At 37.7% G+C, this 23254-nt stretch overlaps 1 protein-coding gene across 5 annotated transcripts in view; it reads left to right on the top strand.

Annotated features, from left to right (window-relative positions):
- Positions 1–23254, top strand: part of csmd3b (CUB and Sushi multiple domains 3b) — a 363456-nt gene that overhangs the window by 203873 nt on the left and 136329 nt on the right. For all 5 annotated transcript variants that reach the window (XM_057354136.1, XM_057354137.1, XM_057354139.1 and 2 more), the window contains 5 exons: positions 2535–2622; positions 3556–3680; positions 10026–10147; positions 19000–19103; positions 19526–19638. In XM_057354136.1, the coding sequence (XP_057210119.1) occupies positions 2535–2622; positions 3556–3680; positions 10026–10147; positions 19000–19103; positions 19526–19638 (552 nt within the window). The remainder of the gene's footprint in view (positions 1–2534; positions 2623–3555; positions 3681–10025; positions 10148–18999; positions 19104–19525; positions 19639–23254) is intronic.

Below are 23254 nucleotides of genomic sequence, written 5' to 3' on the forward strand. Positions count from 1 at the left end.
AGCTTTCTCCAAGAAGATAAACAGTAAGATATCAGTCAGTCCCCAAGACAATATCTGCTCTTCAGTCATTGAATGCCTCATTACGCAGTAAGATGTGCTACTAAAATTGTTTGTATGCTTTTGTAGACAACGTTGCTGAAAAATGTACCTAAATAAAAAAAATCTTCCTTTTGAATTACAGCGTTACTATATGGGCTTATTTGTATTGGCTAAATCTGGTATCTCCCATTGCATGTTTTGTTGAAAGCTTGATTGTTAAAATAGCAAAAGATCTGATACAACTCAAATCTGAAGGCCATTATGTAATCGTTCTTTCTAAGGATTAAGAAATATTTGAACTTCACTGTGTGAAGAAAGAACTCGATTCAAAACACACATACTCTTTTATCAGTTTTCATATGCAGTAAATGAAAAACAGTGCAATATTAAGACTCAAAGTGCCACAATGTTTGTTAGTTTTTCTAAAGCCTACACGTTTCTGTGAAGACTGTGCTTCCAAGTGTCTAATACTCCCACCATGAATGATGTTATTGGATGTTTATCCACGTTTGCATGTATCAGTCTACATCGTTCAACATCATTTTTTGTTGCTGGTTGTTGATCTGTTTGTTTATGGCCATTTTAAGAAAAGCATCATTATTTAAATGGGTGGTTGGACTGACATGCATGAAAGAATGGACAAAAAGACAATATCAACAGTGTCTCATGACTGACATTCATCAGAAACACTTTCCTTTTGTCTCAGCTCACACCATGTTAATTTCTTTGTGTAGTTGTTGTTGTTTGCTGTTGTCACCATTGATAGGAGTCCACATTCATCACATCCTGGAGTTTTCTATTCCGTTAAACTCGGTCAAGTCGACTTGTGACTTTTCTGATATTTTCAGCATCCTATTTGTAGAGCAAGGAAGTTAGATGTGAAAGGCCCCATGTAGGGTCATTTTGGTAAGCTTGGTAACGAATTTCAAAGTTAGCTTAGCAACATGCTAACGCGACACTATCGGAATCAGTACTGAGGAAAATTTGCTTTATAAATTTCTTTGTTCTGTTGAGCACAAAAGAAGATATTTTGAAGAATGTAGGAAAGCAAACAGTCCTGGGGCACTTGACTACCATTTTAATTGTCCTAGTCAATGGTGGCCAAGAACTGTTTGGTTATAAGCATATGAGCAGGATTTTTATTTTGGGCTGAACTGTCCCTTTAAATGGCTGTTAGATGCACACCACACAGCAGATGTTTACAACTCTTTACTCCAGAGTTAGAGTTACAGAAAGCTACTGTTCCGTTTTAAATTGTCTTAAGAATCAAATGTTTTGGGCGACACAGTTTAGCGAATCCAAGCAGACCTACTTTAAAAAGAAGTAATGATATGTACAGCAAGCGAGATTTAAGTTGTATTATTTGCGTTTTCACTGGAGAGACGTTGCAGATTCATTAATAGGTAGGACTGCATATAAAAGTTTGTCTTCAATGCAGTGAAACTCATTTGAATTCTTCAGTGCTGTACTTGTGCGCATGTTGATGATGGTTTGCATTCCTTCATTATGCTGAGACCCACTATGTTGAGTCTTTGCTCCAATCAGCAGATTTTAACAGCGTGCTTAAGTGCAATATTAATTACGCATTCATTTCATCACCCTTTACACTTAAAGGTGTGTGTGAAATGGGTTGCATTTTAAGTCACATTCACTCAGTCGGAAAATGAGATGTGACATAGCTCTTATAGCCCCAAATGGAACGCTATCAAAATGACTCCTCTTCATACCGGTCACATGGCCCATGTCTACCACTCCAACCTTCTCTTTCATACCTTTTTAAAAACTAGATTGTACATAATTTCCAAAGACCCCAAGAACTTTTAAGTAGCTTTCCAGGAGAAATTCCATTAGACAGATTCTCGAACAGTTTAGAAACTTGCTTTAATGGCTTTAAAACACTTTTCTCGTACGTGATATAACACTTAACATGCTTATCATTTGTTAATATGCATTGCGATATGAAATTGTAATGAATCTTTGATGTTTGTATTTTCTAAAATCATTTAATATGCGTGAACTGCTGATCTGCATTGCACACCTTCGAAATGCTATTTTTAAGTATTACCGAATAAAGAGTTATTTTGAAGTGTTGCCAAAAAATACATTTTCTCGAGTCAGCGTTTTTTCCCAGAGTAGTGGCCATTGTGTCATTTTTAATCTTCTATTAAGAGCACAGATAATAAAGTGCACCATTAATATACGGATATAGCTGTTAATACCGTCTGGGATTTCGCCAGATACAAGATATCCCACTCTCAGTGAGCGATAACAAATGGCGACACATTTGTGTTGAGGCGTTAGCGGTTGAGCTGTGTGCTTTTGTGTGTGTGTGTTTGTGTGTGCACGTGTAAGTTCCACCTCGTATTGCTAATGTTATGTCCTGTACACCGTCAGCAGTTCTGTTAAGCCGTTTGCATGAGGCTTGCATGACAAAAATGTGTTTAGATGTTTGTCAATGTGTGTATCTAACGGCAAACTGTGCTCTGAATTCACAGTAAATGAAGGAGGCATCAAACAAGCATCCAACTCCTGTCCAGACCCTGGAGAGCCTGAGAACGGCAAGCGAATCGGCAACGATTTTAGGTAACTACCCCTATGTACCGTGTGCCTCCAACGGGCTCCTAGGAAGACGAATACTGAAGCGACTCAAACTAGTGACCTTTATCTTCTCAAACTGAGAAGAAACTTTAGATACGGTGCTTCAAGATTGACACCTGTCATTAATATTACAACACCTGAATATCTTACAGTCCTCTTTTTAGCATTCCCAGAGAATATACAACAGGTACTCCACCAAATCCCTCTTCAACACAACCTCTAATGTCATGCTAATACAAGCTCCACAGGGAAGCTGACAGTATGCGTATGGAACGTGGCTTTGCGGGCAATTAGGGCCGGTGGATTCAAAATGTGACACTGATGTTATTCAGGGCTCGTGTGGAACGTGGCTTCAGCGTTCCATTAGCTACTGGAGCGTTTGGTGTTAGCTAGCCGCAATGAAATGGGCACCAGACGGGTATCCCGCGGTAGTTTGCAGTATCCTCAGATGAAAGCATGTGAATGTCATGTTGTGCTGTTAAATGCCGAATTGAAGAGCGGAGAAAGCATTTGACTAGATTTAAAAGTGTATCAAGAAGCACCACGGTATCGTTTGTGTTAGCGAGATAGAAAAGGCGCTATCCATCCATCTATTTATCTCCCTCTCGTAAATGTTGCATTGCTTTCCTCTTGAACTCTTTGGTGTATGTTGAAGGCGTGAGTGGTGTGGTGGTTTTTTAACACTAAACAAACTTTAAACAAAATACAACCAACACATAATTTATAACAAATCTAAACGTTTAACTAACATTTGTCAAACGTTACCTATATAAGATTTAACAATGTAAGATTTTAAAATGTATGCTTCTGGTCCAGTGTTTATATCTTGCGAAGTGTTCTGGGCTGTTGGATAATGAGATCTGATTTGTTTGTCCTGTGTGCGTGTGTGTACATGGGTCCTGATCTCTTCTTCCACAGTATTGGTGCCACGGCCGAATTCACCTGTGATGAAGATCATGTTCTTCAGGGCTCCAAGAGCATCACCTGTCAGAGAGTTGCTGAGGTGTTTGCAGCATGGAGTGACCACAGACCTGTCTGCCGAGGTGAGTCCATCATAGTCTTGCTAACTGAAGCAGATCTGTTACAATGCATTCACAAGTCAGACTGATGTTGGGTTTGTTGAGTTATTTACTGTACATACGGCAGCATTAACCACTTACACTGCTAAAACACTGCTTTCTGAGGTGGTAAGCTAATGTGTTCTCATGGTTTAAGACTGACTCTACTGGGAGACCAGCTGGTCCAACGCAAACTTGGCCAGATTGGGAGGCCAGCCAAAATCGCACAATACCCACATCATCTCTTTATAGGTCTTATTTCAACATTATGAATGTGGGTCAGCCGTTGAAATGTTTGCTCTGAATACTTAGCAGGATGAATCATTGCTAGAAGGGGTAAGTTAGGGTAATATTAATTAATTTCAAGAGACTCCGTAGTCTTCTTGTGACATGCTTACTAATCAACCTTTTTTCTGGTAGATCTGATAGTATTGCCATGGCAACCACTAAAATTCAGGACAGAATTTAGCATGCCAGCAGTGACTTTCTGTCTCTTCACACAGCTCTAATGGCTTTAAGTGTCAGTTGGTCGCCTTGGGCAAACAAAGAGAAATTGAACCGTCTCCATCATTCAGGAGGACACTTTAATTATGCAGAGTTAGCTCAAAATAAAACGGAGTAACATGGACAACTTGTTATGCTAGTGGCTTTTAGGGATCATTTGCCTGTTTGGTGTGGCTTTTATGGCTTATTTTATCCACCTTTATTAATTCAGAATAGATTTTTGTGAATATCAGTCGTCACAAGTTTCCATTTAGGATGAAGAGTAGATTTTGCCCTTAAAGGGACAGTTGACCCAAAAAAAGGTCATTATTTACTCGCCCTCGAGTTCCAAATCTGTATAAATTTCTTTGTTCTGATGAACACGGAGAAAAATATTTGAAAGAATGCTTGTAACCAAAGAGTTCTTGGCCACCATTAACTACCACAGTAGGAAAAATTACAATGGGAGTCAAAAGTGCCCCAGAAATGTTTGCTTTCCTACATTCTTCAAAATATCTTCTTTTGTGTTCAACAGATTTATAAAGCAATTTTTCCCACTATGGTAGTCAATGGTGGCCAAGAACTATTTGGTTACAGGTCATCAGAACAAAGAAATGTATACAGATTTGGAACATCTCGAGGGTGTGTAAATGAAGACAGAATTTTCATTTTTGGGTAAACTGTCCCTTTAATGATTAAAATAAATAATTAATAGGGTACTGTTATCTTTTGTTGCTTTATTTATTTATTGCAGTATTCTAACTTAATCTATTTGGTCATATGTACACTTTTACATAAATAACATTGTCACAGCATTAGAAATGTGTTGCTCCTCATTTTTGTAATGACCCTAAGCGGCCACTAGGGGACATCATTGGTGATACATGCAACCCTAAAGCGTTGAATTCACTAGTTTTAAACATTTAATTTGGTGCTGTATTTTAGCTCACAAATCCGTGCTGTATTGATTCCAGTTTATCCAGGTGTTACGTGTGCTGAAACGGTGCTGCACCATAATTAAATCGAGTCATTTTCATCCTTATCAAACACAAACATGCCTTCATTCTATATAAGTGAGTTAATACAAGTGAGAGTTAATATAGAATTAACTTTTTACCTGGCGAAGTCAACATGCTATTACCACCCACAGAAAGCAGGTGGGTAGACTGATTTTTACATAAAAACAGTCTTTACATTTTCCAGAAATCATGGCAGCTGTAATTGATCAAATAATAGAGAAGACTGTTATAACTGGGCATATATCTAGATGATCGGTGTAGTCGTGCACACTTGCAGCATTTTAAAGAACCGATTCAGGTGTTTGAATCGCAGTGGTGGAGCGATGTTGTACACCCAGTTAAGTACGCCAGGTAGCAGTAGACTGTTACATCCTCCACAATGTAACACTCATATCCAGTTTGCAAACCAGCTGGTTGCATCCTGGGGCGTGTTTGCACTGTTGCCCGATTTGCGTAATTTCTGTGATTCAGTTGCTAAAACAATGCAAACCATGCGTGCAAAAACAAATAATTGTATAAACACAAAATTCTATCAGCGAGCACAATGTTTTTTTAAACAGAGAAAATCCTGTTAGTCACATTTGTGCTCACGACAAAGCAGGCACACAAAGGTTCCAGGTGGGCCTTCAAAAACAACGAAATTTTGCATGGTGGAGGGCCAGGGGTTATTGTGTTGAAGGGTTTACATACAACGTGTGCTTTTTGCTAAAATTCCAAAAACGTATTAGTAGGCAATGGTAATGAATAAGGTACGACATTGTACTTAAATAGGTGGTTGTGTTTATGAGATCGAGTTTGATGCCTATTTTGACTGTTTGTTTTTTACTTTGTGAAAGGACTTTAGGGCCAGGCCATGCAGAAAACAGCAGGGGAACTGTGGTCGGGGTTTAATGATGTAATTGATCATTCCGGGTGGCAATTGTTTTTTAGTTCACCCTGTTCCAATGTCTTAGATACGCCTAATCTTTATGCTCGGTGCTGACTTGGCCCATTTTCACTCTGGAGGTCGGTTTCAATGTCAGGAAAGGTAAAACACCAAATATAGCTGGAAAAACAAAGGATACAAAAAAGTAGATATTTTATCTGGTGCAGTGGCCAATTACCTTGATGATTAGAACTAAAAGCTTATCTGAATGCCAGCTCCCTTGGAAAGCAATTCTCGATTAAAAGATTCGATAACATTCGAGTCACATTTGGCAGTCGCTCCAGTGTGCATTTAGGCGGAAGAGAAATATCTCTTAATGATCTATGCGAAACTTTGTGTAAAGAATGCAAATCAAACACAAAGAATTGATATCCTCGCAGGTTTGCCTAAAGGGGGCGCCAGAGAGCGTCAGATGCAGTTTGGGGTGTGGCTGTTTGAACTGTGGTCCTAGTTTACTTTTTATACTAACTGTCTTTGGCTTCACCTGTAAACAAATGTCAGTCTTGCACACGGTGGAGTTCTTGTCATTGTTGTATGAAGCTGGAATAAAAAGTGACAGGTTATCGTTGGCCAGGTAATGAACTGTTTGCTCACCCTGTGCCTTAATTTTATAGATAATTTCTTTCTAGCCACTTTGCTACAAGCGAGAGCGCCAAGCCAAGGCCATTCATTTAGCAGGCCGTAATTGAGCTGTCAGCGAGGCGCAAGCATGCGCAGACATACGTCACTGTAAGAACTGATGTAGCTTGCTGGACCGCTTCCTCAAGCGCTTAAATCTCCGGCTTGTCCATAAGTCGTTGTCGCTAGCGTGTAAGACAGAAACACAGCGACAGGGATGACAGCAGCGATGGACTTTTGAAGTGTTTATGGACACACTTTGTGAGTGTGTTGTAGCTCTTAGCTTCTTAGGCCAAGAGAGAGATGGGAAGGACTTGAAGATTAAGGAGATTGTAGTGTAAAAAGAGAAACAGAACAAATAGCCAAGAACCAAAGAGAGGTCAGATTGAAAGAGTGAAGGGTGATGCGATAACCACCAGCTTGCAGTCAAAGATGGAAATAATCCTGTGTGATACTCGAGGAACTGAGGAGCACCTGCAGTTATCTGGACAGCTGTCTTCTTCGTTGGGGGTCCGCACGCTCACAGAACACGGCCACCCACCACGCAGACTAACAAAATGGATCCCCCTTACTTTCACACACTTGACAACCCAGACCATCTCACTCTACATGGATGAGCCGTGTGTATCTGGGTGTCCGGACTGTCAGGACACCGCTACACTGTGTCTTTCCTTTTCTCATGTACACACATGTGAGGTTGTGGAATCATCTCACTGAGGGACCCTGACCTTTAGATCTCTGCTAAATCACTCCCTTCATGTCACCCGGCCGCCTCTTTGTTCCTGCGGCTACAGGCTGCAAAAACTAATTGAGAAGATGCCACATGAAATCATGCGGAAAATTGCCTTGATCTATATTTTCATGATGTCCCAGGGGTCTGGGACGCTGGTTAATCATAAATTTCAATTTATCCATTTATGGTGCCCCACACCTCACAATCGTATTGTGGCTTCATGTCCTTTTGTTGGGTCTTTGGAATATAATAGGGGAACCTGTTATTGTGTGAAATTAGCATTTATTTACAACGATGCATTTCTTTACAACAATACTGTGTTTCAAAAATAGGAGGTGTTAACATGGCCGTATTTTTTAACCATAAAAACTCTGCAAGATTGAAGAAAATACAATGCAAATTGCATTCCGTGTTTTCTTGTAGTAAGGGTAAATATGTTTTTTGTCAGAGATGGGGAGTATTTGAGCAATTTTACACCACTCAAGAACGTTTTTCAAGTATTTTTACCTTTTGGGGAAGAATTTACTTCTCTACATTATAAAGCATACGTTTACTCAATTTGACATGTTTTGGTTCTTTACCTTTAATACTTGACATTAAATACCTTTAATACTTTAAATACTTTCTTTTTTTACTTAAGTAAAATTGGAACGTACTTAAGTATTAAATGTAAAACATCTACATGTGTTTATGTAATGCAGTGGAGTAGAAGGATATATACTTTATAATGTGAAGTAAAATGATTCCAAAGTAAACTTATAAAAACAGATATTTTAATGTACTGGAGACTAAAAATTCTTCCTGTCAAGATCGTGGAGGCGAGACACGGACAGAGGACCCAGGTGCAGACAGCGGGTAAGGGGTTAACAAGACTTGAATAAATAAACAAAACAAAAACCCACGAGGGGGTAAAATAACAAGATATATACATGACAGATAAACAGGAACACGGACTAACTAAACTAGACAAGACTAAAAAATAACATTTACCATATATTACAAAAAAAGACTAGACTACACTAAGGACTCACCCACATGAAACAAGTGACAGTACACAATGAACCAGCACAGGACAGAGAACAAAGGGACATTAATATAGGGATCAAATCAAGAGGGGACAGGTGTGGGGCATGAACTAATAACCAGCACTAACCAGGAAACAAGAGGGCAGGAACAATGACGAGACCTGGAGAGAGTATGAAGAGCCATAAGGGCCAAAATTACCTCCCTCCACATGAAACAAGAGGTTCTGCCACACGATCAAGGAAAGCAAGACAAGATGGGGCAGAACCATGACATCTTCCCATCTAGTTTTTGTTGACCACGTGTAGTTTGTATGATAAATTGTCATGGTCATGAAACCCTCAAGATTACATTTTTTACAAGATGCCACCTTGGAATTATAAAGTTCGGCATTCTGAGCAGTTTGAGACATTGAGATTACATTTTTTTTTGCATTCTGTTTAACTTTTTTGAGGAACCCTTTTTATCTTCTTAATAAAAGTCCCAAAATATTGTCACAGAATAAAAATGGGAATAGCTCAGTTTTGACAAAGAAGTCAGATAGAACCTTATAAAAAACACAGTTTTAATTTACATAAGATACAAGTGCAGTTTAGTCACATCTGTAACATGTATCACAAATGTTCAAGCTACATAGTATACATTGCCTTAAGCATTCGTTGCCGGGGCTTTGGGTATTCCTCCTATATGACTGTTGATTCACACAAACCCCATCATCATCAGTTCGAGCTAAAGTTTATTACGAATGCCAGACTGGAGAGCGCTTGTCACAGGATACTTCTCTAATTAGGAGCCCCTTGATGCCAGAATGACTTTCAGAGGAAAAAGAGCGCTTTCGGCCTGAAGGAGCCTCGCGGTCCCCTCGTGCTCGCCTGAGATAATGAGTTATTCATTTTCAAAAGCAATCAAGATGTCAGGAGCCGATAGTGAGACCTGCTGCTGTCGGAGATAATGCCGCCTTGTCTTTTCATCAAAGCCCTGCCACTTTGACATCAGGCATGATAAATGTGGCAAAAACACAAGAGGATTTGAGAAGGCGTAAACCTGCAATCGTCAATTTTCAAATATCAACGTCTCCGGCTTTGGGAGAGAAAACAGCGGAGCGTGTCTGCTTGGCAAATTATAACAGACATTTATATACTAAAATGACGAATCGGGCCCAAGTGGGTTTGTCTACGACCGCTTCGAATTAACTCGTTTAGCCGCCGTGAAGTTAGTCATCTGAGGATTTGATTGGATTGCTAATCGTTGACAAATTAAGACGGTCATGGATGACTGGTCGAGGCTTGTGGGTTATATTCCAAAATGAGCCATGCAAATCCCGCAAAAACGTTAAGAGCGGTAAGTGAAACTCAATCCCTTGAGATAGGAGGTGGCAGACTTTTTCGAATGATCAAATCAATAGTAGGAAAATTTAAGTGGTTGCTGACCACGGCTGAAACCAATTAGCTGACTTTGAGAGAAAAGGAGAGATAACAGCACGCTCCTAATTTTATCTTTATCTGTTTACTTTCTCTCCTTCCTAACAGTGAAAACTTGCGGATCAAACCTTCAAGGTCCATCGGGGACTTTCACCTCCCCAAACTTCCCCATTCAGTACGAGAGCAACTCTCAGTGCGTGTGGATCATCACAGCCAGCAACCCGAACAAGGTAAAAACAAACTCCTGCTGCAGAAATGCGTGTTTGATGTGGTGTTGAGGTGTTATAAGGTCAATGCTGAAAACATGTGTTTAATATCTTGATGCATGCTGTCCTCATCTGGTCTAAAAGATCAGCTCAGTTTACTCTATTCGGAATGTTCCCTTGAATTTTGGAAGACTTATTTCCAGGTAGCTCTAATGCAAAGTGTATTCTCAGAGCACTTGTTACTATGTTACTCTGGATCTGTCACATTCGGTGCTATCAAAGACTACCAGGTACATTTATGCAGAGCTTATAGATTAATGATAAGAGACGTTTCATTGTCACATGCAGACATGGTATGATATTGGCAGTGACAGGGTTGCGTTGTAAATGCAGCTCTATGGGCCAACGAAAAGAAAAGAAAAAATATTCTTTCATTTATCTTTATAAAAACATTTTTATTGAATAGGCCTAATAAATCATAGAAAAACATGAATAAATAGGGCTCTCAAATGATTAATCACAATTAATTGCATCCAAAATAAAAGTTTGTGTTTACATAATATATGTCAGTGCACTGTACATATTAATTTTGTATTTATAAACACATACATGCATGCATTAAAGAAAAATATAGAAATTAATAAATGTTTATATATCATTTAAATTATTAGTAAATATAAATAAATACGTCTAAATATTTCATAAATATATATACATGTATGTGGATGTGTTTATGGATGTGATTAATCGATTGACAGACCTGATAATGAAATATAAAATAATAGTAATAATAGAATTAAAATAATAGAAAAATGTAATGTAAAAATATTTAGAGCAGAATACTTTGAGTTTGTGTTACTTCAAATGAATAAATACATTAATATTTAAATTAATATATAATGTAGTAATGTATACTTTCAAATTCATCATGTATTTCATAATAATATTAATATTTTCCAAAAAATATTTTATGTGTTTTGTAGATCGTTTTTATTGGTATTGGTTACAAACATTTTGTATATTTTTTATCACATTTAGTCATATAGACCACTTTGGAAAACATAAACAAGAAGAACTTCCTTTTTCAGTTTTTAACACTGCACAAACGTTTGAACAGAATACAACCACAGAACATTTATAACTGAATCAAAATGTTAAACAGATACCTTTAGATACCTTTTAAGATAAAAAAAGGAAACCTTAAGTGGTCCTGGACCAGCGAAGTTTACATCTTGCAAAGTGGTCTGTGGAAACATGCATACATAATAATAATAATAATCAGCTTTGTGGTTTTTGTTAATATTACATTTATCATGTTAAATACTTGAATTAACAGCGACCAAACAAGAGGGAATCTGCAGGAGTGTCAATATTTGTATTTTATACATACAGTATAGTTCAGCATTATGTCCACAGCTCTACCACCCCTAGTGGTACCTCAGATTCAGTGTTCACAGACTAGCATTAGTATTCTATCACTGTTCTGCTCGACTCCTGATCCAGGGCCTGTGGCGATACTGTCGCTAAAGCAATGCCGCTCCCTTGACTCGCTCGCCTCTCCTGGCCTTCTGCTTGATGACTCCTGGCCTCCTCTCCTGTCCTTGCCCCGTACAAACACCTCCCTATCCATCTCTCTTTCCTCACTAAGCCCATACACTTTTATAGGAGACTGCATGATGGGCTTTGTTAGTTATGTGTTTATAAAGCTGAAGAGTGTTGGTTTTATAGCTGTGTGGATTTTATAGCCACGCTTCGGTTTAATTCCAACACTATCCCAGAACATCCATATGGAGGGGAGGAATTATAAGCGTTGTGTGATCCACTACTAGTCAATTCACAGCCAGCTCATTTGCTAGTAAAACTAATCAACCAGCATGAGAGCGAGAGAGAGAGAGAGAGAGAGAGAGTGAGAGGAGCAGGGCGGCTTCATTCTGTCAGAGTTCATAGTGATGAACAGACATTGGAGTGACTCAAGACATGTGGATTGATATCAGTCTCCCACAAATTTGTAATAACAGCCAGGACAGCACCTCAGCTGTCTCTGTCCTGTCAGTGCCGCGCTTTATAATTGATTTCAGGTGAGCTGAGTCACTAACATTGCAATTCATCTCCAAATAGTAGACCTCCCAGGTGCAAACAAACACCATGAGAAGTCTTTCTAACCTCAAGTCAAGGCCTCTGATATCCCCTCTCTCTGGTGGTGGAATGTATAACGCATTAAAAACACTTTTTTTGTGTACTACTGTAAGACAAAAAGAAGCTTTTGCTTTTCCAGGTCGGTACTATTAGTGGCAGCTGTTAAAGTAGGAGGGTTTAAGGACTGAATAAAAACTACAGTACATGCAAGAAAGTTCACCCAAAAATAAACATTCTTTCATCATTTACTCACCCTGCAGTTGTTCTAAATCTGTATACATTTCTTTGTTGTGATGAACACAGAGAAAGATATTTGGAGGTATGCTTGTAACCAAATAGTTCTCGGCAACCATTGACTACCATAGTAGGAAAAATGACTATGGTAGTCAAAAGTGCCCCAGAACTGCTTTTCTACATTCTTCAAAATATAATGTGTACTTTTTGGTGCATTCAAGGTATACAGTTCATCAGTACATGTATTCCCAGAACTGGGATTCAAACTCATGACCTTGTTGCCGTGTAGCATACAGCAGGTTAAACTGTTGACAGTTGCTACATTGTTCATTCGTTTTAAAATAATCTTCAAGGGCAAAAACACCCAAGGTATAAGCTGAAAAGGCACGTTTTACAACCCAACTTTCTCAGGACCATTTAAATGTTCAGAAGCCCGTGATGAAATTGTCTGGACATTTTCCCATCGTGTGATGGATGGAGGAGAGCATGAAAGCCTTGTGGGCCATAGAGATGTTTTTTTCTAGTGCCGACATTTTTCCATTCGCATTTGACCACTTTGAAAGGTCTGGAACTCTGCCAGCATGAATAGAGACGCTTGTTTTGGTTTCCTGCAGCCTTGGCTTTGGCGTGTTGTTTTCGATAAATCAAAGAGTTTGTAGACACTATCCTAAAGAAACTTTTTTTTTTCTTTCTTATTTCCATTTCTGTTGCTTTCTTTGTGGAATTGCCAGAACAATGAGTCAGCCGATGCTAGTGGCAGAGATGGCAAAGTGTAATGCCATTGGGCCTTTTTTTTTAGATCATTAGAGGATGAAACATTTTAGTGAGTTCAGATTAGTTGATTCTAATGCACACGCACGTAGTGTACTACGATTATAAAATTGTCATGTTCTCTTTTAAATCCATATTCAGCCATTATTGGCCTAAGCCTAATGTGTTCGTCCCTCAAATCTGTTGCCATTTGTTGCAGTAATAGTAATTTGGTAGCTCGAAATGTTTTCAAAAAGTACAATTAATTGGTAGATTTAATGATATTATGGAAAAAGCATGTCTATTCAGCCACCACAGAGTAATTCAGCTGGAAATGAAAGGTGCATTTTAGATAAAGATTTAAATAGTGCCCGGCCAGGACTGCCAGATCACCATGTCCTCTTTCAAGTGAACAATTGCTAATTGTCTCTTAGAGCCCCGAACATTATTGCTTCACTTATTTTTGGCAGACACTATTTTAGTGTGCCAATTTATTTATATTGCACTGTCGGCTTTAACCTTGGTGAGCGTGAACTGCAGGGTGTCGTGACTAAATTCAATTTGGAGTCTATTGTGAGACTTTTACATTGCGAGACTGGAAGATATAATGTCAGCCTGGTTACTTTTTTTTTTTAATGAACAACAGCATTGGCGATAGCGATAATATTATTGTTTCATCAGTTAACTCTGGCATTTGTTATAGCTGCGTAGCTTGGTGCTTTGGGCTTTTTTTACGATGCGTATACTGTAAGAGTCAAGGATGTTGACTTGCTGCTGTTATACTGCACTTGTACACTGTTTAATAAAAGGACAAATAGAAGAAAAAGCATAAAATCTAAATTATAATTTTATATCCATTCATTTTATTGACATTTCTGTTAACCCTAAAACACAACAATGCAGTGCAAAATAGAAGATACATGTGAAACAGCTGTAAAAAAAAATACAGTAACTTCCTTTATGTTAATATTCCTTCATATTAGTATACAGTTAGTAGTACATTGTGCCCTAGTTTTATAGATTTTTTTACAGTCAGTATGCTGCAAAAATGTGTAAAAATGCATATTTAATGAAAATATTATAATAAAGGCTGTTAAAATTGTTAAACTACACTCTCAGAACGCTATCATTGGGACAGTACCCTTTAAAAATGACTATAATACTAATATGTACCGTTTAAGTACATATATGTATACATTTAGTATTCATATATTATACAGTAATAGTACTAATATGCACTCTATATGTGAAATTTTTACAGTGCACAATTCACTGTAAAGAAATCTGTCAAATTACGGTATTGATTTTTATGACAGATATTTAACCCGTATTTTTTATTTTGCACTGCCTTGTTTTGTTATTTAGGGTTAACAGGAATTTCTGTTGTGACTTTACCATATATGCTAAAATAATAAGAATCACCATAATTGTTCCTTCGTTGGTGGATGTTCAGAGTACAGTTATCCAGCCTGAATAGAGCATGACATGATTTCTCAAGCAGAAGGTAAAATGCTGTCGCCTCATTGGTCTATTGTTTGAAATGGATGCACAGATTGGGCAATAACCTCAGAGGAAACATCAAAGGTCAGATCACAAGAGTACAAGATGCTCATAAAGGACAATTCAAAATAAAGAAATAATCAAACAAAGGAAGCATGAAAGCAAAAAAAAAAAAAACGTATAAAAGGTTGTTTTATGAACTCTACAGGGACAGTATTGTGCTTTAGAAAAAGCTCTTTTACTTGAGAAAGACTGTTTTATAATCCTTCAATCTCGCTGTTAATGTCAATAAAGGGATACCCAGAAGCTTATTTTTTAGGATGTACTCTTTCCACGCTTGCATCAGGGTTGCGAAACTTTATTCAGGGGTGTTACTAATAGCTTTTCACTATCAGGGATGAAAGGAAAATGTATGATTGTTTATAGCGCACTCCTGTCCTACTGGGAGCCGGAAACAAAAACAGATGCATTTGCAAGTTTCGAGTTGAAAATTTAATCTGGGATTTTAAAGCCCCCCTGTTGTCACCGCTTATGATCATGTAAATATTCATCATTCTTTTGATCAAAGACAGTTTCAGCCAGCATAGATTTCAGCACCCTTCAATTCAGATTAAGGAGGTTTTTGATTTTGATCAGTTTTCAGCTGAATAAATGTGTTTGCTTGTGTACCTCGTCATTTGGAGACTGTAACTTGTATTCAGTATTACTGTCAACTGACATGACAGCTCGCTGTGTGCTGGAGGCCTGATGTGATAGTATTGAAATGATGCTCCAGGTGAACCAACTGAAATACTCTCATTTGAGTGACATAATTGAAAATCCACCGAACAGAATAAAGTGAACACGACTGTAATAAAATTACGATATTTAAATCAAGGGTTTAGGAAAAAACAAACACGCTACACTGTTGAATTAAAGCAATAAGCCATGACAAGTTGTGCTATTTGTGATTCTGTCACATTTTAGGGAAGTTCACACTTGCTAAGGTCTTAAAATCAATCAAAATCCCACGTGTGAGTATTTCAGCTGTCTTTGGTTATGCAGTTGTTAACTCTTTCATGCGTGAATTATGACAACTTCAGTTAAGATGTTTTTGTATTGCTCTTAAGGCATGACAAACAAGATTTATTCTCTTTTAATTTACAGCTTGAGAGGACATTTGATGAGGTGACAGTGTATAGGATGATGCATAGTGTCCCCGTAGTGGTTGACATGCAACTGTTCCATCAAAACCAATGTATATTCCACTATAGTGACCTCAGTGCACAAAAGGGTTAAAGGAAAAGTTCACCCAAAAATGATCATTTTGTCACCATTCACTCACCCTCATGTCATTCCAAACCTGTATTCCTTTCTTTTTTCTGCAAAACACAAAAGAAGATATTGTGAAGATTGTAGGCAACCAAACAACATTGACTTCCATTGTATGGCCACAAAACCACAGAGACATTTCTTAAAATATCTTATTTTGTGTTCTTATAATATCTTAATTTTCATTTTTGGCTGAACTATCCCTTTAAATTAGAAATGTACCTCATTTTTATTATGGAATACAGAATCATATATTTCATACAACGGTTGATGAAAGAGGTTTAAGTTTATCACTATTTGCTGTACTCTTGTAATCTCCTGACCAGTGCTAAAAACAATATGACTTGTATTCTCATGTCTCCACCGGTGATATGATCGGGTGATACAGTCGTGAGGCGGACACTGCCAGTAAGTCCCAGCAAGATTGCGTGACAGCTGAAGTGGTTTGGCTTCGAGAAACCAGAGATCTCATCTCTGTGAACTTAATCAGGGAAAATGATCATATGCACGGCCTTGTGGGAGCTCAGCATCCTCGCAGTGTTTTTGTCTGTTTTCACCTTGAGAAAGCACTTGATCTGATTCTTGCTTTGCGCTTATGAGTGGAGTACGTTCAAGCCCATTCTGCTTTAATAGATATGCTGTAAATGAATTGAACTGAGTGCTGAAATAGATATTTCTGTAAATAAACACTTTTATATTGTTTTGTACTTCTCAACAGCTTTTTGCATTTGTGTGTTTGATTTAGGTTGGTTTAAGTGGCTCTCCAGCCGTAGAAAGCACTAGCTTTTAAAACAAACACCTGTCAGGATGACGCACCGCACGGTCCTAATGAAATAGGTCTTTTTGAATAGGGGTGAAAGAAAGCCTTCACACTGGGGCGTGTTTCCCTGGCCTCTCTCCTCTATTGTAAAGTCATAATTCTGTTCTATTACCTTATTTCTTTGCGATTCAATAGCCTGCCCTCACAACCCCACTCACTCTTCTACCAAAGCATTAGCTTGTGACTCCAATCGCCATGACAACTGCAGGCAGGCAGAGGTCCTGTTTGCATCTGTGCTGTTTGTTATGGGTGAAGATAGACTGATCTGGAATCAGGTTTCTGGCTTCCAAATATTACAGCTTGCCTTGTCGATGCCGTTTCAGAGAAGTGACTGATCCTGCATCAGCTTTCAACAGCATTGTTTCATCCTGTTGTTTCCAACGCATTTGTTACTCGGTGACCTTTAGCGAGACAGGGACTCTGGGGTGTTTTGTATTCAGTTATATGGAAAAAAGTATCTTTATTATTTGTGCTGTGATGTCGAATTGAGCATCAATCGTCAGTCTTAACTAGCTCTCATGCATCTATACCTGCTAAACCCCGGCCATTGTAAGAGCCTGTTGCCATGGCAACTAATTCCACCCAGTACTTCTCAATGAGTTAATCAATATTGAAAGTTCAGGTCTCTCTATATGCCTGTGGCTGCTCTGCATTTCTAATTCAAGTTTCTGAAGCCTTGATCCTTCTTCTCCAAATCCCAATTATCCAAGAGATGGTCTACTCTTGAAAATAAGTACATTGGAATGAATCGATTGATTGTGCTGTGTGTAATGAGTTTAATTAGTATGTCTTTTTGCGTATGGATTTGTTTTACATATGGACGTTTCTCTCAGGAAAGGGAGGTAGAAGAGTATCTACAGTATATACAAAGATACCTTTTTAAAAGGTTTCTTTGTTTTTAATTGATTAAAAAGTACAAAATTTTAATTTAAATCTGGATTAATTGAACTATTATTATTTTACTGTATTGAACAGTGTACAACATGAGTGGATTATGTAGTGCCTTATAATAACATCTGTATTATTTTATGTGAAAAATCTTTAAAGGATTTAAAAGGGGTGAATCTTTAAAGTTCATTTATTCAACCTCGATTGATCATTTCTTTACATTTATAAATCTGTATAATATTTGGAAGAATGCTTGGAACCAAACAGTTCTTGGCCACCATTGACAACCATAGTAGGAAAAATACAATAGTAGTCAAAAATGCCCCAGAACTGTTTGTTTTCCTACATTCTTCAAAATATCTTCTTTTGTGTTAAACAGAACAAATACATTTTATAAAGCAATTTTTCCTGCTATGGTAGTCAATGGTGGCCAAGAACTGTTTGGTTACAAGCTTTCTTCCAAATATCTTTCTCTGTGTTCATCAGATTTGAAACAACTTGAGGGTGAGTAAATGAAGACAGAATTTTCATTTTTGAGTGAACTGTTCCTTTAAGAACTATTTTTAATACGTAACTGTAACGAGGAAGGGCACGGTGCGAGGTCTCGCATCTCTTACGGAGGAGCTACCAAGTAAGGAAGGAAGGAGGCGGGAACCGGGGAACGTTCAACCAAACTTTTAATAAAATAACCAAACAACAAAACGAAAGTAAATGGCCGACAGCTACCTCACGGTCAACTGCCGGCCACACAAACATAAATAAAACTTAACACAATGTCCAGGCCTGGTCCTCTCTCGTCGTACACTCCTGTTGCTCGTCCTTTTATGCTTCCGTAGCTCCTCCTTGAGAGATGCGAGACCGGTGCAACGCGCAGCTGACACTCATTATCACTCGCGTCACCGGCCTCGCACCGTTCCCTCATGGCTCTCGTCCCGCCTTCCTCATTACAATAACATTTGTACGAGACAGTAAAGGACAATTCATAATGCCCTAATGTTCAAATCAAACTTGAAAACAATTTTGATAAATTAAAAGATGTTTTAAAGTCAATATAAAACACTTTTACTACAGATCCCGTTTTTTCCTCATCAGCAGAATTTTGCAAAGAGCTGAATTTTGGCTGTATTCTTTCTCTTACTTTCAGTCAGCTGACAGGATTCAATTATACAAGAGCCATAAAGTTTAATTCCGTTCATTTGACACATCACTAAGTATTACGCCTCATTTCTGCCGACAGGTGATTCAGATTAACTTTGAGGAGTTTGACCTGGAATTGGGCTATGACACACTAACCATCGGTGATGGAGGAGAAGTGGCAGACCCAAAAACCATCCTGCAAGTGTAAGTTTCTTATTCACAGTCTGCCACTTTGAAAGGATACATCATTTACACAAGTAGGACATATTCCCGAACCAACATCTTGTCGGAACAATATTTCCATGGAGCGCAGTCATTGCTCTGGGCAGTGTTTGGATGGTTCAAATTAAATTTCATCAGTAAAAAATATACTTTTCGAAATTACAGTGTAAAATGATCGTGTTTCTGGATCAGCAGCCATTCAGATATTTTTTCAACAAAAAAGAGCATGAAGACTTGATTTCCTGTATCACAATGATCAATGCTTATTTTATCATGCAAATAGTGTAGAGTTGTGTGTCTTTTGAGTCAATGTGGTTCAACAGTTATGACCGGTACTTACGGTATGATGGGCTTGTTATAGACCTTTGCATTGTTCATCTGTAACTAATCTCTCTTTTTCCCAGTCTGACAGGCAGCTTTGTGCCAGACCTCATTGTTAGCATGACCCATCAAATGTGGCTGCATCTCCAGTCAGATGAAAGTGTGGGATCTATAGGCTTCAAGATCAACTACAAAGGTACCTGAAATAAATTTGGAACGGCTGAATATAATAAAGGGGAGACAAGGGACAATTGTAACTATTTTTCTCATTGCACTATTTTTCTTCATAACTTACTGACTACAAATCTGCCTGCCATCTTCTGGTATTAGAAACATTTGTATTTGCCAGAATTCGCAGAACCATTAATACACTTGTAATGAGAACGACTAGCTCATGATATCAATTTCAATACATGAAATCCTAAGTAGTGGGAGCAATTTTAAAATATGAACAATGTAATATATTAACCCATCGCATGTAGATTAAGTACCCTTCCCAAAGTAATACATTTATTTTCGAAACTTTAATATTTTGGGCAATTTTGTGGCAACTTGGTACGACAATGGAAAATCAAATGTTTATTCTTGCAATTGATGTGTCTACTGATTTATATATGTATTTATATTTGGTCAAATAGAATATGTAAATAACCTTGTCAAACTCAGATTGAGTGAATCATCATAATGTATTCTTTGCTTTTAAATGAGATGAGCGCATTGTTAGAATCTATTGTGTCCTCTTCTCTGCCTTTCTGTAAAATACAACTGTTTGAATTATAATTGCATTATGCATAATAACAGTGACACTATTGTTAAATAAATAATTGCCGTTATATAAATTGATGCCAGTATGTACAGTATAAATGCAACATTGCAGTTCCATTGTATTACTGAATTGCTCCTTGGCAACATAAATATTTTTCTTTTGCTGCAACCTATGGCAACATTTATATTGAAAAAGTTGATCTGTAAACAAATGCAAAGATGCCGCAAATGTACTACAAATTGTTACTATACCCCAAAATCAATTGCCCTCATTCTCCTAGTCTGTTTTGAGCACTCCAAAAAGAGAGATCAAGAAAGTAAATGACAAACCGAGAGTTACTCTGAGAAAGACAGTGTTGTCCAGATTAGATTGCCATCATTTGAATTAACCTTTGAGTAACAAGCAAGTGATGGGGTCAACAATGCATTTCCCTTTGTCAAGTTAAGGTTAAACAGAGGAAGTGTAGCAGAACACAGAAAATACACAAGAAACTGCTTTATTTACAGAACCCTGAAAGGAAAGTGACTATTACAGAGAACACAAGAAGGAAAATCAAGAGATTTAAGAAAAACCAAGCTGAAATTGTACAAACAACCAGGCTTGCATCAGTCCAGATTTAATCAGACATCAAATGTTCATCCTTATTTTCTGATTGAATGTTCTTCAAATCCACCGCCAGTGACTTTAGACATCAAACGCCAAACGTTATTTACAGGACATGTCACTGTTTCTTGCGTAAGTGTGCTGCATGGATGCTTAGTAGTCAGCGTGCATAAAAGTGAAGCGGTTCCCACAAATCACTTTGCTTTCTGCAGAAGACATGGCAACTAACTTTCATCCCTAACACATGAGCTACATTCACCCGATGCCTGCAGAGCCCATATCTTTGATTATCTCTCCTCCCTTAAGGTTTGGTAATAAATTAGTGTCTGTGTGATGAACAGCATGCCATTCAGTATAATGAGAGTGATTGACTGAAGTAACAGGACAAAAGAGAGAGTGAATATTCTTAAGTACAGGAGCAGAGAGATAAAACAGAGCTGATTACTGTATGATATCCTAGCGAGAGACCTGCAAAATACTGCAGATTGCATCAGATTTCTCTTTTTTTTCTCTTTAAACCTATTATTATTTATTTTTAATGTAGCAGAGAGGCTTGCCATTTTAGCCATTTTGAATTATTTCTAAGCACGTTTTAGAATGTCATGGCCATACATTAGAGTGAAATAAACAAATAGAGCGTATAATGTGATATACAGGTACAATATAAATCATAGGCTCTGTGAACACATTCATTCATTCTTTGAAAGACATATGAAGCTTTTCCATTGTATCGGTCCCAATACTGTAGTTTATTACTTGTCATGCCAGGCTTTTACGTGACAGATTCATTTTAACATGAAACAGACATGGTGACTGTAATCAAATTTTAAAAAGTCCATGAAAGGGATAGTTCACCCAAAAAAGAAATTTCTGTCATCATTCACTCTCCCTCTTGCCATTTCGAACCTGTATGACTTTCTTTCTTCCGCAGAACACAGAAGAAGATATTCTGAAGAAAGTTGGTAACCGAACAGCTCTGTCACCATTCACTTCTATTGTATAGACACAAAACCAATGCAAGTGAATGGGTGCCGGTTAACAACATTTTTGGAAATATCTTCTTTTGTGTTCTGGAGAAGACAGAAATCCATACAGGATTGAAATGACAAGAGGGTAGGAAAATGACGACAGAATTTTAATTTTGGGGTGAGCTATTACTTCAAGTTCGCTGGTAGCTATGCACAATGATTTGGTTAGTTTCATTTTTATTTGCATTTAGCATTGCATTTCTGCCCTGGAGCACAGCAGAGATGCATTGTTTATCTCATCTATGTAGTGCGCTTACAATATAATACTCACGTCTATGACAAATGAAGAATCTACATGCCTCATTACTGGTGTTTATGGGGCCAAAATTTGCCACCTGAGTTTAGTTTAATAGAGAACTTTTGTATATGCGTATTACCTTTGAATATATATCATGTTCTTACTCTTGAGACAATTTTAATGACAAAAACTTTTTTCAATTAATGTATTTTGCTAGAAATGAATGTTAGTTCAGGCGCATATAATTATTCATCACGTACGTGATTTGTAATAACACACACACAATACAAATTTTCTTTTCCTAACTCTGTCATTTTTATTGTTGAAGGTATAAGACCAAAACAGTGACCAGGCATTGCTTTACATTTTGCAATTTATAGCATTATTTAATGGAGCAGTGTTGGTGTAAAAATGTGTTTTTTATGATACTGTGCCTTGACATGTGTTCACTAATGTGCAATAATCTTTTATTACTGTACATCCCTTTAATGGTAGAATTTCATTTTTATATCTGCAAATATGCATGTTAATAACCAAGGACAGTCCACTGTTTTACTTTTCTTTAACAGTTCTTTGAGTGGTGGTAGCATGAAACCTATACTTGGAACTTCAACTTTGTATCTAGCAAGTTGCTTAAACACCGCTGAATGTATGGGAAAGTGAGTAGTAAGGGTTTTGAATATAGACTAATTGCACCAGTATCTACCTTCAAAAGTAAATACTGACACTCTAATGGCCTGTTTTTGAACCTTTTCAAAGTAAACTTCCAATTAAACTTTCTTCAGAAGCGCTCATACATTAAGCAAGTTTTTAGTGTGGTTGCAATTGATTATCTATAGCCGAGTCCTGTGTCCTTGTGCACACTTTCAACACACTAGGAAATACCACTGTCATTACCATCCTTTGAAAATAACTCTGTGTGCATTTTGTTTTTCAAACTCTTTGACACAGTTAAAAAAACAAATTGATCTAAATGTTTTAGGAAATAATAGGGGCAGGATCTGTCATAGAGTCGGTCTGTGTGCCCGTGACTCACGTGCACTTGTGTTAAAAGCAGTCAAATTAGATTTTCCTGGATCTACATACAGTATGTACTTTTTAAGATGTTTGGTGTGTAAATTAGATAACAACAGCTAAAATCATGTGTTTGTTAGTATCAGAGAAGAAAGTAAAGACA

This window comes from Triplophysa rosa, linkage group LG16 (assembly GCF_024868665.1).
Source record: "Triplophysa rosa linkage group LG16, Trosa_1v2, whole genome shotgun sequence".
Taxonomy (NCBI): Eukaryota; Metazoa; Chordata; class Actinopteri; order Cypriniformes; family Nemacheilidae; genus Triplophysa; species Triplophysa rosa.